This window comes from Nyctibius grandis, chromosome 10 (genome assembly GCF_013368605.1).
Source record: "Nyctibius grandis isolate bNycGra1 chromosome 10, bNycGra1.pri, whole genome shotgun sequence".
Lineage (NCBI taxonomy): Eukaryota > Metazoa > Chordata > Aves > Nyctibiiformes > Nyctibiidae > Nyctibius > Nyctibius grandis.
This window is the reverse complement of record NC_090667.1, coordinates 5,257,135-5,272,827: the sequence shown is the minus strand read 5'-3', so window position 1 is coordinate 5,272,827 and position 15,693 is coordinate 5,257,135. Positions and strand designations below refer to the sequence as shown.

At 35.8% G+C, this 15,693-nt stretch overlaps 1 protein-coding gene across 3 annotated transcripts in view; it reads left to right on the top strand.

Moving 5' to 3' along the window:
- The window catches only part of MAPK9 (mitogen-activated protein kinase 9), a 30,933-nt gene that overhangs the window by 4,106 nt on the left and 11,134 nt on the right, over positions 1–15,693 (top strand). For all 3 annotated transcript variants that reach the window (XM_068409688.1, XM_068409687.1, XM_068409689.1), the window contains exons 2-8: positions 351–525; positions 4,915–5,044; positions 6,224–6,282; positions 7,298–7,436; positions 9,573–9,738; positions 11,031–11,102; positions 15,177–15,359. In XM_068409688.1, the coding sequence (XP_068265789.1) occupies positions 404–525; positions 4,915–5,044; positions 6,224–6,282; positions 7,298–7,436; positions 9,573–9,738; positions 11,031–11,102; positions 15,177–15,359 (871 nt within the window). In that variant the 5' untranslated portion in view covers positions 351–403. The remainder of the gene's footprint in view (positions 1–350; positions 526–4,914; positions 5,045–6,223; positions 6,283–7,297; positions 7,437–9,572; positions 9,739–11,030; positions 11,103–15,176; positions 15,360–15,693) is intronic.

Sequence of the window (15,693 nt, the reverse complement as noted above, 5' to 3'; positions counted from 1 at the left end):
CCTAGCACATAGTAGTAATTCTAAGTTGGGGAGTAGCCTTCAAAGAGGAGAGAGTTGTTGGATTTGGGAGGTTTTGTTTGTTTTTACATTTGTTTACTTGGCTGCTTTTTGTTTTAGGGATTGGAATAGAAACATGCATTTACTTAAAGCTGTGAAGGCTATAATTATTTGCTGTCTGTCTGCAAGTATTTTTCATTAGCAGTAGTAATACGCGAAGTTGAAAGAATGCTTATTTAATGGTGTGCTATTGAAAAATTCATATGTATTAAAAAATGTATAATATATTTTCCATCTTGTCTGCCTGAAATTAGTGAGAGATTGAACATTTGTTTTCTTTCTTTTTCTTTAAGATCTTGAAAACTTTACCAGGTCCTTGAGAGAGAAAACTACATGACACTACACCATGAGTGACAGTAAATGTGATAGTCAGTTTTACAGTGTTCAAGTTGCAGATTCAACATTCACCGTACTAAAACGTTACCAGCAATTGAAGCCCATAGGATCAGGGGCACAGGGCATTGTTTGGTGAGTAATAAATACTTCATTTAAATATAAAAAGCTATAAATATAAACCAAAATTTGAATCTATTCCTGATAGAGGTGCCAGAATGTAAAATACTGATGATAATTTCTGTCTTGCTTACAGGGTCATGGACTAAATAAATTCTGAAATGCTTGTTATAGTTCATGTGCAAACCTATTTTTTTTGGTTTGTTTTTAGAGGGAAAATTAACATTTGGATAACTACATAAATTAAAATGGTCAAGAAATTTCCTTCTCATTAACCGCTTTATTTCTGTTTTTAGTTCTCACATTCCCCATGTAGTTGTGATATTGCAGTGTAAGGTATAACAATGCGATGGTGAGAGATTCTGGGTTTTTACTCGTTTCTTCATCATGGCCCCCTTTCTTCCCCCCCTTTTATTCCCGATCACTCCTGTCCATTTCTAGGAGCCATCAATGCAGTGCCTTGCCATTAACTGGCAGGATGAGGCAAATCAGTGTCATTGTCACTCCATGGATTAACCAGAAAGGGATGCTGTGTGAGGGGTTGGGCTGGCCGGCTCTTCCTTGGTGTGTCACCTCAGCTATGTGTCCAGCCTCCACTGGCCCAGGACGTGAGAGTCGTTAGTCTGATCCTGAACCTTAGTCTCTTGTATGGCACCACACCTCTGGGCCAGCTAAAGGTAAACACTTTCAAATTTTTTTTAGACTGCAGCAATCCATTCTACACGACTTAGTGCCAGCCCGTATTTTGTTGGGCAAAACTTACTTGGTAACAGCAGAAATGTTTATTGATGTGATTTTTAATTCCTGACACGGGGGAGCAAACAGATATGCTCAGGAACTCTCTGATATTAAGACTTAATCACAACACATGGTGGGCTGTTTGTGTTTTAAATCCAGTCTGCAGTTTCTCTTCATCTATAAATTCTGCAGAATAAGTGTGATGACTCATGTATTGTGAGCAACTCCTTATACAGCACCTGCCCTTGTCTTTTTGGCCTTTTCATAACCATAACAAGTTATATATGTAGGAAAAGAGTGCATTTTTGTGAGAACATGCCTTTATTTTTAAATTATTTAGATACCCCTATTGCCTTGCTAATAGGTGAAAAATAAGCAAAATGAGAACACCGTATTTCATTCTTCGTTAGTGGGTTGAGTGATGAATGGATATGCATACTAGATCTTGGTTATTGTTTGGGTAAGATTTAGTATAGTGCTAACATTTTCCAGGTATAAATATTCTTAAAGTTGTGCTTGTTCTAGATGGTATGCAAGCATTTAGGGTGGTTGTAAGTGTTTCTCCTTTCATTAGAAGTAGTTCATTTATGAACTATATGACTTAAACTAGGTGTCTGCTTCAAAATGAAGTTAGAGTAGTGTTAAGGTCAATGTTTTGGGAGGAAGAAGGAATGATCTGATTTATTGACTTCTTTTGAGAATACTTGATTTATGGAAACTCCATTGGTATTGCTTCTGCTTGGTTTTCTCTTTGATATTAAAATGTAAGAAAATAAGTAGTTTTAAAAATACATACTTAGGAAAAGTGATAAATGAAAGCTCTAGGAAGATGAAGAAGTAACTCAGTTGTAATGTAGAGGATATTTCTAGCTCACACTGCAAACGGGCTAGGAGAGAAGCTGGATATACCTTTTGTATTTTATATACAAAGTACGCTTTTATACATGACTCTCTGCACTTCTTTGTTCCTAAGTATTAATACATTTGAAGCCTTATAATCTATTTAGGACTGAATAATCACCTACGCAGAATTATTCTTTTCAAATATTTTTTGTCTTCGACTTCATGACATCTTTTTTTCCTTTCTTGTCCTTGATTTCGTAAATTTTTTAGTGCATCTGATTTTTCTGTTCTAGCAAACTTCTTTTGTCCTGCAGTGCAGCAAAGCATTGATCTTTGAAATAGCACAGCTTTGACGGCGTTGATGACTTTACTTATGGCTGCAGTTGAAGAAACAATCGGGAGAAGTTTGTTACTGTTTGTAAACTCCTGTTTAGACAGTAGGGAAAGAGTTAGTGAAGTGGAACTGGCAGTGCAAGAGTCCATAGTAGTAGCATATTGCAGTTCAAAGCAAAGGTCATTTGCCTACAGAAATGAAGTGTGATTTCCTACTATAATTTAGGTCATAATGTTTTTAATAATTTCATCGTGTATGTGGCATCACCACTCTTAATATTAAATGTTTGCACAAGATGCAAAACTATCACAAGCGCAGTGAAGGCCCTACTGCAGTTCACTATGATCAAATTGGAATTGCTGTTATGTGGTGGGTAGACACTGAGATTCTTCCATGATATCAAATGCTGAAATAATTTGTGGACGTTCTGTTAATAGCCAAGATCATAACTGGGTAGACTCTGGCAAATCTGCTTTTTTAAAATCTGTGCCTAAAACAGTTCCCATGATGAAAACATCTCTTGAATTCAAATGAGCAGGGGTGGGGAAAGAAATTTAACACCAGTTATATCCATGATTTTTTTGTTGTTCATTTATGTAAAATTACGTGATCTTTAGAAGCATGGTCTTGGTAATAGAGGTTATCTTCTGTCTTTTTTTCTTGGTAAGTTAAATAAATGCATGCTCACGGAATGTTTTACCATTTTTTTTTTTTCTTCTACCAGTCTGTTTTTAAATCTTCCCCTTGGATTGTGTAGGTACCAGACAGCTTCTTTTTTTTTTTTGAGCTCCACTATCAGTTGCTCCCATGTAGATGAGCAAAATAAGAGGTTCAGGTGGAGTTCTTCATCGGTGCTCAGACTGAGCCTTGACATATACCTGATCTGTCAGATCACAAAGGGACGCTTCCCCTAAAATTGCTCCTTTGTCCCCTGCTGACCTGTGATTGACTTGAACAGCTAATTGATGCAGACCCTGTTGGTTATTGATTTTAAACTAATTCCCAGGTGTAGTTAAAGTCATTAACATACGCAAAACTTTTTAATTTGCACATAACATCTAAGTGAAGTGAATACTGAAGCACCAGTGCTTTCGTATTTGGGAGGAAAATAATTTCTCCAGTTGTCTAGCCAGTTGCCTTCCTCCCATTTTGTGTTTTGTTTTGCACAGACATAAAGGCAAATCTGAGAGTGATCGTATCATTGAATAATGACTTACATATTTCACAGAACTAAGCTGAAATAAATGCTAGCAAGCCTTTAGTGCAAGTGGCACATTGATTCAAATTTGGGACATGCCTCCAAGAAAACACAACGTCTCATGGGTGAGCCCTGCTTTGTGGTGGTATTGCTTTTTCCAGTAGGGAAAGCAGTGACTTGATGCTGGTAAACTTCATGTAATTTGACTATTGTTGTTATCACAGAGGAGCTGTACTTTTTGTAAGAGTACTATAATGTGATGGTCCTTTTAAGTCTGGTATTGTACATACCTTGATGAGATAGGGACGGAGCTTACAAAGAGCTTAAATATGCTTGGAAAATGTATGTGAATGAGAATTCTTTCCTACCCTATGAAAGTAACATTGAATGGAAATAGAGTAATGTGGGAATCCTTATTTAAAACTGGAAATATTTAAAGGTTGGAACTCTTGAGTAGTTAGTGGTATGAATTCACATGTACTTTGCTGAATAGTCTGTGTGTTAATAATGAAGAATATTCCCATTTTAGTATTGTTCTGCATATACAGATAATTTAGCTTTAGATTCTTACAGCTATTAAAGCAAGTTTACACCTTGATCTCAAACTGCAGAGGAGAGGAACAAGCACAACTGAAAACTAGATAAAATTAATGTTCACTTTTAAGCTCTTGTGTTGCTCCCTGCAATCTGAGTTTTCCATATTTCTCAATTCTATGGATTTTTTTTTTGCAAAACCAGATGATGAATGTAATTTTCTGCTAGGCACTACAATTGTTTATAATTGTAAACTATCCACATACAGGAGAGTATTGATTCTTGCAGAATGAATCACAGAGACGTGGTTGTGACTCTCCTTTAGCAAAGAGAAATTTCTATTGCAAATATTAAATGCTTCTCAGTCAACAACAGTGTCAAAAAATACTCTGAATATACAGATTAGGCAACTGAAATGCTTCTTGATTTCAAATAAGCTTAAAATATTTTTAGATCTTGCAATTTTGAATGTGAGTCTTGAGTCAGCAAATTCGGTCTTAAGACAGAAAGGAGGGCAGGAAGACTTCTGATGAGTGTCAGTGGCTTCTGTTTAACCTATTTGTATTTATTAAAGGGTGTGTAGATTTTAAAAGATGCTTGTTTTCTAAATGAAAATTAGGTGAAGTTAGTATAAACAGCTTAGTGGGTATGCTTTGTCTCAAATCTTGAATTCTTTCCTTATTCCCGTCTCCTTTTTGCCCCCTCCTCTCCCTCAGACAGACTTCAACTTAAGTTGTTTGTCTTTGAAAACTTCTAGTGCTGCGTTTGATACAGTCCTTGGAATAAATGTTGCTGTAAAGAAGCTGAGTCGTCCTTTTCAGAATCAAACCCACGCAAAAAGGGCTTACAGAGAGCTTGTTCTTTTAAAATGCGTCAATCACAAAAATGTAAGTTTGGCTTTATATTTCTCTCATTACTGTAAGTTGTCAGAAAAGCTCAGGATTTGCTCTTTTACTTGCTGTTAGTACCAAAGTAATGGGAAAATAGCGAGAGAAAGACTGGAAAGATTTGCTACGGGTTATGCAGTTCTCCACGATGTCTGGTTAAGTTCTTGGGTGAGCTGTTCGGAGTATGAATTGCCAAGAGGAGGAAGTCTTTGCTGCGTTGTTGGTATAGGTTTACCATCAGTGTCAGCTTTATAGAGCTGGCCTTGCTGTATTGCATTTGCCCTTTTAAGTCCTACTGCAGCAAAGCCTGTTTGGCAGTGGGTTTGTTTGTGGGTTTGGCTCTTCTAACTGCACTGGAGTTAAATCTTCTGAGCTTAGACGAGATTTTTATCAAATACAGTGTTTAACTGGTGGGGTTTGCAGGGATGCAGCAATTTGTTGGTAAACAGAAGTGAAATACTATGGACAAAACATATATATTCTAAAGTCTTTGAACTTTCTAAAATAACAAGCTCTAATGTCAATACTTCAAGTACAAGAATATAAGGTTTATGTGACTTTTATGTTCTGATACTAACATAAACAAGAAACATCACTGATCATTGAGGTTGTGTATTCAGGTCTCAAACTTCCTGGAGTCAATTAGCCTTTTAGGATTGATTTTTAAGTAAGCTTTTGGTGAAGCCCAGAAGTAGCAGAACAAAAGCAAGGTGGTTATTAAGGATGACAGTACAGTAATTTTAGCAGTTCTTCTGGAAATAGCACATCATAATCTAAGTTTAGTGGGATGGCATGGGGCACCTCTGTGTCCACATTGTTGGACAGCCTTGGTTAAAATTCCTTGCACAACATGTGATTTAAAGTAAGAGGTTATTATTTATGGGGAAAAAATGGGATATATTTCAGGCACTGGGGAGGGAGATAGAAGGTGTCATATAACTTTAAAAAGAAAAAAGGGGTTTTGTCCTGTCTTGGTTCCTTTGGCATACATGCTGCAGTTTTAAACTATTTCTGAATTGGCAGTTTTTCAGCACATGTGAATTAAGTGAAGCCAAGTAACATTCAAATAGTATATAGTAATAGTGTGCATTTGATTTTTTTAATAGTAGCTTCTGCAATAGTGGATTTTTATGTGAATTAAAGCAGAAGTTTCTTCTAATGTTTGTTTTTATTTTACAGATAATTAGTTTATTAAATGTATTTACACCACAGAAGTCACTAGAAGAATTTCAGGATGTGTAAGTACTAGATTTTTGTTTTAATTTTCCTGACAAATACTGGCCTAAGCCCTGGAGCTGTGTTTCCACTATCTTACAGACTTCACACTTCAAAAATAGAAAGTAGCTAAAAGCTTAATTTAGCCTTTGATTAGTCTTTATTTCTAGATTTCCTTAAGAAAGACCAAGGAAGTTGTTTCACTACATGCATAAGAGGGAAGTGGGAAATAAAAAAAGGTTGTTTACCTGTTATTCATCTGTCTGCCATACTTTGTTGATTGCATATGCACGTGGTTTGTGTGCATTATCCTTTAGCTAAATGGGTCACCTCAGGATAATAACTTGGTCTGGATAACCTGATATCATTTTTTTTGCCATAGCAGTCATATCAACACAACAGTATTTTTTGCCTCAATTAAGAACTGAATATATTTCTTTTTTATGCAAGCTGTGTCAGTTGGTCTAGAAAGGATTCATGGTGATTTAGTTGGAGGGGTATTCATAGGTTCCAGGGAATATGCTGTTGTGGTTTGTGAATGGACTTCTTGGGTAAACGGGGGAGTGTGTGTGTCTGAAGCAGGTAAGCAGATGATATTTTAACTTGAAAATGAATCATTCCTTCTTAGTTCTTCCTGTGCTTTTCTTAATTTTCCTTTTTTTTTTTAATTAAAATACAGTGAAAGGAAGCATCACTTTTTGATACATTGCAATATCTGCTATTTCTGCATCAACATCAGTCAGTGTTAGTTTTTCATGCTGCATAAACTCAGAATTATTCTTCTGTATTACTGTTTATAAAACTAGTGGAATTCTAATCTCTTGTGATTGACTATTGAACCAGGGCATAAGAATATTTGAATAGATAATAATTTAATTTTGAAACTGTGGTCATGCATTATTTTTTTGTAAGTCAAACTTTTTGACACTTATGTTAGCAAAGTAGTTGACTTTTATTAAACATCTCTCATGCTAAGCTTAAACCTGATATAAAAAGTAAGACTCGAGTTTTCTTAATGCTTTCTTTCTTGTGCTTTAGATATTTGGTTATGGAGCTGATGGATGCAAATTTGTGCCAGGTTATTCATATGGAATTGGATCATGAAAGAATGTCTTATCTTCTTTACCAGATGCTATGTGGTATCAAACATCTCCACTCGGCTGGTATCATCCACAGAGTAGGTAGTATTAGATCATTAACAATACTCTTTATGAACACATGTTCTTGTGAAAAAGGGGGGAAGGCAAGGGGTTGCTATTTTACAAATTTATTTCTTTCATTCATAAGAATATTATTAAGCCTGAAGATTGTTTCTAGTTCAAAGATAAAAACTGTATTGTAAATAGATCTTAAATCAGGTTAGCTCTGTGGATTTAACTAATGCCGAACCGATTAAAAGATAAAACATGAGTTTTATCTGTAGACCTTTCAGATTACGAAAGAATGAGTCTTTAAAATGTAGTATTTACCTCTTAAATATCTCTATCCTTGGAGATATTTAAAAACCATGTGGACATGGTCCTGGGCAGCTGGCTGTAGGTGGCCCTGCTTGAGCAGGGAGGTTGAACTAGGTGACCCGTCCAACCTCAACCATTCTGTGATTCTGAGAAGTAAAGTTTCTAAATGATCAGGATTTCCAAGTCCCATGCAGACTTCGTATATCTCTCTGCTTCTGTTGTTCTGCTGCTGGTCTTTAGTTAGTTAGTTACTTCATGACTAGTCTGTTTGATGGTTCTGTTTGTTTTCTGTTCCTTTCCTTTTCTTCCCCTACTTCCTGGACACACACGCCTTTTAAATTGCTTTGTTTTGCCTGGTGGCTGAAAACCCTGTCCAGTTCTAGTTTAATGTGCTTTTTTTCTTTATTATGTTCAATCCATAAACATAATTGAGTAGCTGTATAAATTACAACAAATCTACTTCCTTACTTTGCTGAAAAAAACTACCATGAAAATCCTGTGGTATTAGCAAGGAAGTTGTATATAGTTAACTTAAGCCTGTATCCAGATAGTCTTGGTACTGGGCTTTCCTAAAATTATGGAGTGAGGTGTGTAGGAGACTGAAGTGAGGAGGGCTGGAACTCCAGCTGAACTCCACCTGACGTGTTGACTGTGATTTGGAGCTAAAGGGGAGACACAGTATTTGCTGAGAAATTTGAGCTCATAGGAGCTAACAGAGCGATCAGACAGAACTGATACTGGTTGAACAAGAAAATGGGCAGTAAGAGGAACCGCACTGTGAATAGCCCGAGAGATGTGAAGTTTATTTGAATGGAGAAGCTAAAGTGGTGAGCATTAGCTTGGGTTAGTTTGGGACCAAAACAAAATGACCTTTCTGGATTGGAAACTCTTGATTAGATTGAGAGATTTGGTTTTGAAAAGAAACCAGACTGGGAAAGGAACAGAGCTGGGATAGTTCAGAAGAAATGGAATAGTAGGAATTACATCTGGAAATTACTCAAGGAGTCTGTGACCAAACAAGTAAATTCCAGTAGTGTTCTGCAGAAGATTTGTTGCCTTCCTGAAACATGCAAACTCATGTGAAGGAGTTCTGTACCTGACAAAACGGTTCGTGTGGTTGAAACTAAGTCAAGTATTTGAGTAGAATCAAATGTACTTGTACATCTGTAATTCAGCTACTTCTGATACTTTGTGAATAAAACCCAATTATTCTAGCTTTCCCTAACTGTGTATTCCTTTGGGTCAAATAACAACTGTTCCCATGAGGCATATCTCCTAAAGTATTTTACTTTTCTCCTCACTCATTGGGTAACTTTGTTCTCACTACATCCTAATTCTGTGAAATTTGCTAATCGCTATAACGCAGGTGGCTTACCTGCCGTTAACAAATACATTTATTAATGCTTTTTGTGTTGGGATACTCAGTTTCCTACAGGTACTTGACTAATGATGTTATCTTTAGGATCGGTGTCCTAGTAATGACAGTGTTTAGAACACAGTCTCCTTTACCATGCAACTATTCATACCCAAAATAGGTCCACTTAATGTGTTAAAGGAAGCAGATGGATGTACACATTGTGCATATATACAGATCATTATGTAGTTGACTATATTGTCAGTGCACAACGGGGTAGAATAAGACTCTGCAGACAACTCTGATTCTGGTTTTCCCTGAATTTTTTGAGTACTTGGCTGTGCAGCATTTAACTTGTCTCTGGCCTGTGTATAAATAAGCAGATACATCAGAGCAGGAATATGCAGTTGTCAATGAAGTGAATTGGTGGCATATATTGATGGAGGGGGTGTGTGTTATTCTGTGTGTTGATCCTTCCTGAACTGAAGTAATTTCTTGTTAGGATTTGAAACCCAGCAACATAGTAGTAAAATCAGATTGTACGCTCAAAATCCTTGATTTTGGACTGGCAAGAACAGCATGTACTAACTTTATGATGACTCCATATGTGGTAACACGGTATTACAGAGCACCAGAGGTAATCCTCGGAATGGGATATAAAGAGAATGGTAAGTTGCTGGAGTAATACTTTAAATCTTTTGTCTAAAGCGTATCTGTCTCAGAACGTAACAGCTTTAAAAGGGGGAGGGAGGGCTGGTTTCCCTCTGCCATGTCTGTTGTTAAAGTGTGTTAATCATGGTATTGGAAATAACAAAAATTACACTGGAATAATTTTGGAGAATATAATTTTCTGCTCTGTGTGCCTGTCTCCATTTAACATATACTGCTCGCTCTCCCCTGCTGTTATATCTTTTCATGTGTTGTCCTGTTGTTTTGTTGCCTTTTTTTATTCTACAAAAAACTGTTGAGACATTTATGCTCGATTATATTAAAAAAAAAAAAATAACAACTGTCAATATATAAAAAATAAACACCTTTATCAATGTGATTTTATTCTGAAGCATCTTCTTTTGACAGTCTGTCCCCTTTTGCATCTCTAATTATTAAAATCTGTTTCAGATCCATGTCATAAACCATGCCTTATACTCTCTTAAATCTGCATAGCACTCAAAGAGGCTGGGTGTTATATTATTAAAACCAACATAGCTATAATAAATTGAATGTTCAGCCAACGAAAGAGCTGGCAAGGAAATTGTCCTTGACTTGCATTATTGGGGGTTTCACCTGCTGGTTTTTACTAGCTGTGGAGTAATATGCTGCCACCTCTGGACTTCTATGCTAGTACATCTTTTTACTTCACCACAGGGGCTTGGGGACACCATGCTTTTTGTGTACATGTAACTTTGGCTGTGTAAAACAAGGGACTCGCAGGGCCTTGCTGGGCCACTGATAATGAAAAGTATCTTTCAGTCATGCGCAAGGCAGCTTGTCGTACACCGAGTGCTGATGTGGATCAGAACTTTAGTAGAGGCTGTTCTGGATGGGACAAAAAATAAATTATCTGCAGGACTGTAGGAGTACAGTGTGAGCGTACAAATATGTAATTGTGGTATTTAAAAAAACCTCTTTAATCTTTTGTCCTTGTTGCACCTAACATATGATAGTGGATATCTGGTCTGTTGGGTGCATTATGGCAGAAATGGTCCTCCATAAAGTCCTGTTCCCAGGAAGAGATTGTATCCTTCATGATCGTTTCAGAAACATAAACACTGATTATATTTTATAAAATGCTAAGAAAACTTAGCAGCAGTCAGTTGGTGTTGATATGATTGAAAATTCATGTTAGCAGTTTGGTTTTCCACACTGTTGTGTTTTATTGTAGATGCTACATGTTTTTGTTTGTTTTCCTCACTTTTGTTCATGATACTTCATAATTTGATCATTTCATTTTTACTTTCAGTTGATATCTGGTCAGTTGGGTGCATCATGGGAGAATTGGTGAAAGGTTGTGTGATATTCCAAGGCACTGATCGTATCCTTCCCTAGTCATCCTTGAATCCTATTCCACTTCCGACAGAAACAATTATTTTCATCTGTATCAGTATAAAAGCATACGCAATATTTTCAATAATATGTTTTAATAGATCCACTGTACTATTTGAAATTAGTGTCATTAACCAAATTGTTAAGCTTTCCATTTTGTTTTCTTAGTACACGATATTTAATGTAATTTGTACTGGTTCAATCCATAGAATTTATATTATGAGCTTCAGCTTTTGTAGCTTAAGAAAGGATAATGTTAGGTTTAAAAAATAAATAGCAGTAAGTATATTTTTTTCCTCGTTCTTTGTAGATGAGTGTTATAAGCAAAAGCCTACAAAGTGACTTTTTTACTATGCATGGTTTTTTCTTACTATTTGTTTGAACAGTAGACTGATTTTTTTAATTGTATAATTTTTTGAGTTTCAGTCAGATTTTCTTCTTGCTTATTAGCACTTGCTGGACAGCAATGTCCTAATCGCAAGCACACTGCATGAGAAGTATTTTTTTATTACTATTATTTGTTATAAAAAGAAAAACATTTTGGTTTTGGAGGTTTTTTTTCATTCTATGAAAATTTTATTTTGGGCTTTTTCTATAAGATTGTTATTCCTCCATTCCTCCCTCCAATATTTTTGACCCAGATTTGTCTTGATAAAATTCAGCTTTCCTGTACAATAGTAACTGTAGGAAATTTTACTGTGTTAAAAACAACAAAACCCTAATATATATGTTTTCATGCCTTAGAGGAGATTGGAAATCTCAATAATACATCACAAACAAGTCTTTCCACTGTATTAAGTAAACAGAAGTGATCATTTAATAAAGTAAATGTTCTTTGAAGATTTTTTTGTATTTAAAAATATTTCCCTAGAAACAAAATTTAAAACATTTGACTCATTATCAAGTTCCAATTATAAAAAAGGGAGCAAACCCAATTTTATCCTTTATAAATAATATCTTACTAAGTAGTAGTGTTGTTGGACTAGACATTCAAAATTGATCAGTAATACATAGAATCCAGAAGATGTAATTAAACCCCAAGATTTTTAAGAAAGTATAATATTTTTGCAGTTCAACAAGGAAAAGTTGAGTCCACCACTAAAAATATCAAGTACATGTTCACGTATTCCTATGTATCTTATAGAGGAGGACTTTCAATTTTAATGCTAAATTTCATGACACTAATCTTCAGCAGTTGATCATGCATTATTTAGTACAAATGATTAATTGTTAAATAAGTCTTTTTGTTTTCCACCTCTCTTCCTTTCTATGCTTATTGTTTTACCTTTTGAAGCCTTCAGACCAACCTAACACAATTCTTCATGTATGTTGTGTGTCTTTCACCTGCATGTTAGCATGGGCTATTTTGATTTATTCATGAATAAATGAAGGAAATTTTGTCCATACTTGTTGAATATGCAAGTTATCACTTGTGGTTCTCTGGAGGTCACTGAAGCTCCACCAGTCTATATTTCAAGGAGTCTCTTCCCTGTGTATCTTATCGAAAGTGCACAACTATGCTTACAGGGTTTTTTAACTCTTGCAAGACTGGCAGTTCTCTTTAATGTGAAATGCTGGTAACTGTGTTGTTGAAACTTTTCCTGACTGGTAACTGCTTCAGTCAGATTGTTGTTTTCTTTTACCTTCAGCTGCAGGATTGTTTTGAGAATGTGGTTTATGGGCGATGCTGGTGTGCGTGGCCATGAAGCTTTCATTTTTTTTTATTTAACTTACATTTTAAAATATCTTAGTATTTGGGGGTTTAGAGCAGGGGACCAAGTTTAGCATGTTGCCTAATGATGTGTCCTTGACTGTCTTCCAGAAAACTTACTCTTAGATTCAATAGTTTGTATTTTCCCCATATGGTCGACAAGGATTGCTGGGATACTTGCAGCAGTGCTCTGCGTGGACTGCGATGCTCCGCGTTGCTGGGGTGATGGATGCACGGAGCCTGCTCCTGACTGGTGCTGTGGAGGATGAACAGGGTCTTACAGTTACTGGCCTGCTGTTGCACAGGAAATGAGAAATGTAGAAAAACTGCATAATGTAGATACCTAAGATGAAATAATGGAAAACCTGGCAGCACCAGAAAGCATGATGGGATATTCATGCTTTCTTGGGAAAAATCATGCTTTATTGTGATTATAATAAGAATTCTGTTCTCCACTTCTTCCAGAGTCCTAAAAAGCAAGCAGATGTACTTGGCATGGGCTAAACTTCTAGTTACTTCTGACCCTGAGGTCATTAGAACAGGAACAGTAGTTTTGTCTGCAGGTTGCAAGGTTATTCACATTGCATGCTCTGCGTTGGAAAAAAAGAATTCCCCAGTATGGGGTTGGACTTGAAATAAGATAAGCCTGTTATCAGAAACCCCACTGGGAGAAAACCTTAATTTCAATTTTCAGTATTGGTAAAGCACTTCAAAGCAATCCAACTGAGACATTGTTGTTTGTTTTTTTCCAGTTTTTATTACTAAAGTGGGATAGGTCATCAAGTATTTCTACCCTCCCTCCAGTGCTCTGAGCCCACAATAGACTGAACTCTAATTTGATTAGCTGTCTGACCAGACTGCTGGTACTCAAAGCAGCAGCAACTTCTTGAATCTAGATTGGTGGAGATCTCACAGAAATCAGTTTTCCAACTAGGAACAAAATTTCCTGATGTATGTTAAAATTTTCTTTGTATGTGCTTTGTTTTTTATTTTAGCATGAGAGTTAACAATATTGACTTCTTAATTTTGATTTTAATATAGTTTTTCCATTGGAATATATTCAATAAGCAAATACAATTTTCAATCTTTGTATCAGAAGTCTAAAGTCTTAGCATGAAGCAGTGACTATGCATATATTTCTAGTTGTATTCTTGGCACACTAACTTAAATAAAAGCACCTCAGTGTTTTTTAAATACATCTTAATTCAAAGTGCAGCAAATTTGTTGTTTTGTTACAAAATCTGTCTGTGAGAATGGATAGGCTGAAGTGCTAGGTTATGAATTTAGCTGTGAATATTTGCAAGGTCGATGGTTAGACTCTGCTGGAATTGCACGTTCTTTTTATCAGAAAAACTGTGAAGTGTAAATCTGAGTAAGCTTAAATACCAGGAATGCTAATGCAGTGTCTTCTCAGTGTGATAAATGAGCTTTGTTATCCCGAGGAGAGGCTCGTTCAGAGCGGGCTGTGGTATCTCTCTAACAAGCGTCACCACGTCTAGGGGAAATGCCTTCGCTTGAAATAGGGAGAAGGGATAGTCCAGAAGAAACATGAGGCACAATTTCAACTTGTGGCTTATAAGTGCAATACCTATAAAATATTTAAATTCTGAATTTAAGAACAGAGTAGTCTTGAGTGTTACCACGGTTGATAGACTTAAACAAAAGAGCCTGCTAAAAACCTACAAAAATCTGGATTCATTGTTCAGAACTTCTTTGAACCTTTTCTGAAGTTAAAAATTAAAAAAAAAAAACACCAAAAAAACAACACAAACCACACAAAAAACCCCAAACAAATCCCAACCAACCCGCCCCCTAAAACCATACAACCTAAAGCCTAATTTCCTTAGGAGTCAGGCACAAAATTCCTTACTTTGAACGGGATGTATTTGTGCTTATTTGTGCTTTAGGTTTTTCATGTATTTTTCCCTACCTTCACGAATCTTCAGTGTAGATGGTATTATGTTGTACTTCAGAAGATTCAACAGCAGCCTTTCTTTTCTGTCCTTACAGTTGTTTTGCTATGGATACAATTGCCAAATAAAGCTTCATTTGGACTCTAAAAAAGTATTGCTTTCAATATTAGCCAATAGATAATAATTGGCAAAAGATATTTAAGCATAATGCATTGCGCAGCACTTCTAGCTTGTCCTTAAGATTACAAAATCTGCGTCTTATTTTTATGTCATTCTAGCTTTTTGCATGGCAGCTCGGAATAATGTTGATGCTAGAAGGGAGTTCATATTTGTGTCATTTGTTCAAGTTTTCGTTAACTTTTTGGATTTCTGTAAGTGATATTTTTGTATAATGCAAACTTCAAATTCTTGAGCTGATTTTCCTAAAGATATGGTGCAGATATTGATCAATGGAATAAAGTTATTGAACAATTAGGAACACCATCAGCAGACTTCATGAAGAAACTACAGCCTACAGTGAGGAATTACGTAGAAAACAGGCCAAAATATCCCGGTATTAAATTTGAAGAACTCTTCCCAGACTGGATATTTCCATCAGAATCTGATCGTGACAAGTTAAAAAGTAAGGCGAGTTTTTCTCTCTCTCTCTCTTTTTTTTTTTTTTTTTAAGAATTTAATTTAAAATGTCTGCAATATGCTTAATTAAAAAACCTAGTATAAAATATTTATTGCAATAAGTGTCAACTTCAGCTTCTATTTCTTTCATTTATGACATGTCCTGAAATCTTAGTAGTAATTAAATGCAGAACTGTTTCCCCATTCCTAGTATTCTGATCTCTTAATTCTGATCCATTAAATAATGTCTGTCGCTTAAATGTTCTACGAAAGTAATACTTGTTATGGAGGTTATTTGCAATTATCTTTTCTAGTTGATATGTGCATATAATTCATTTTGC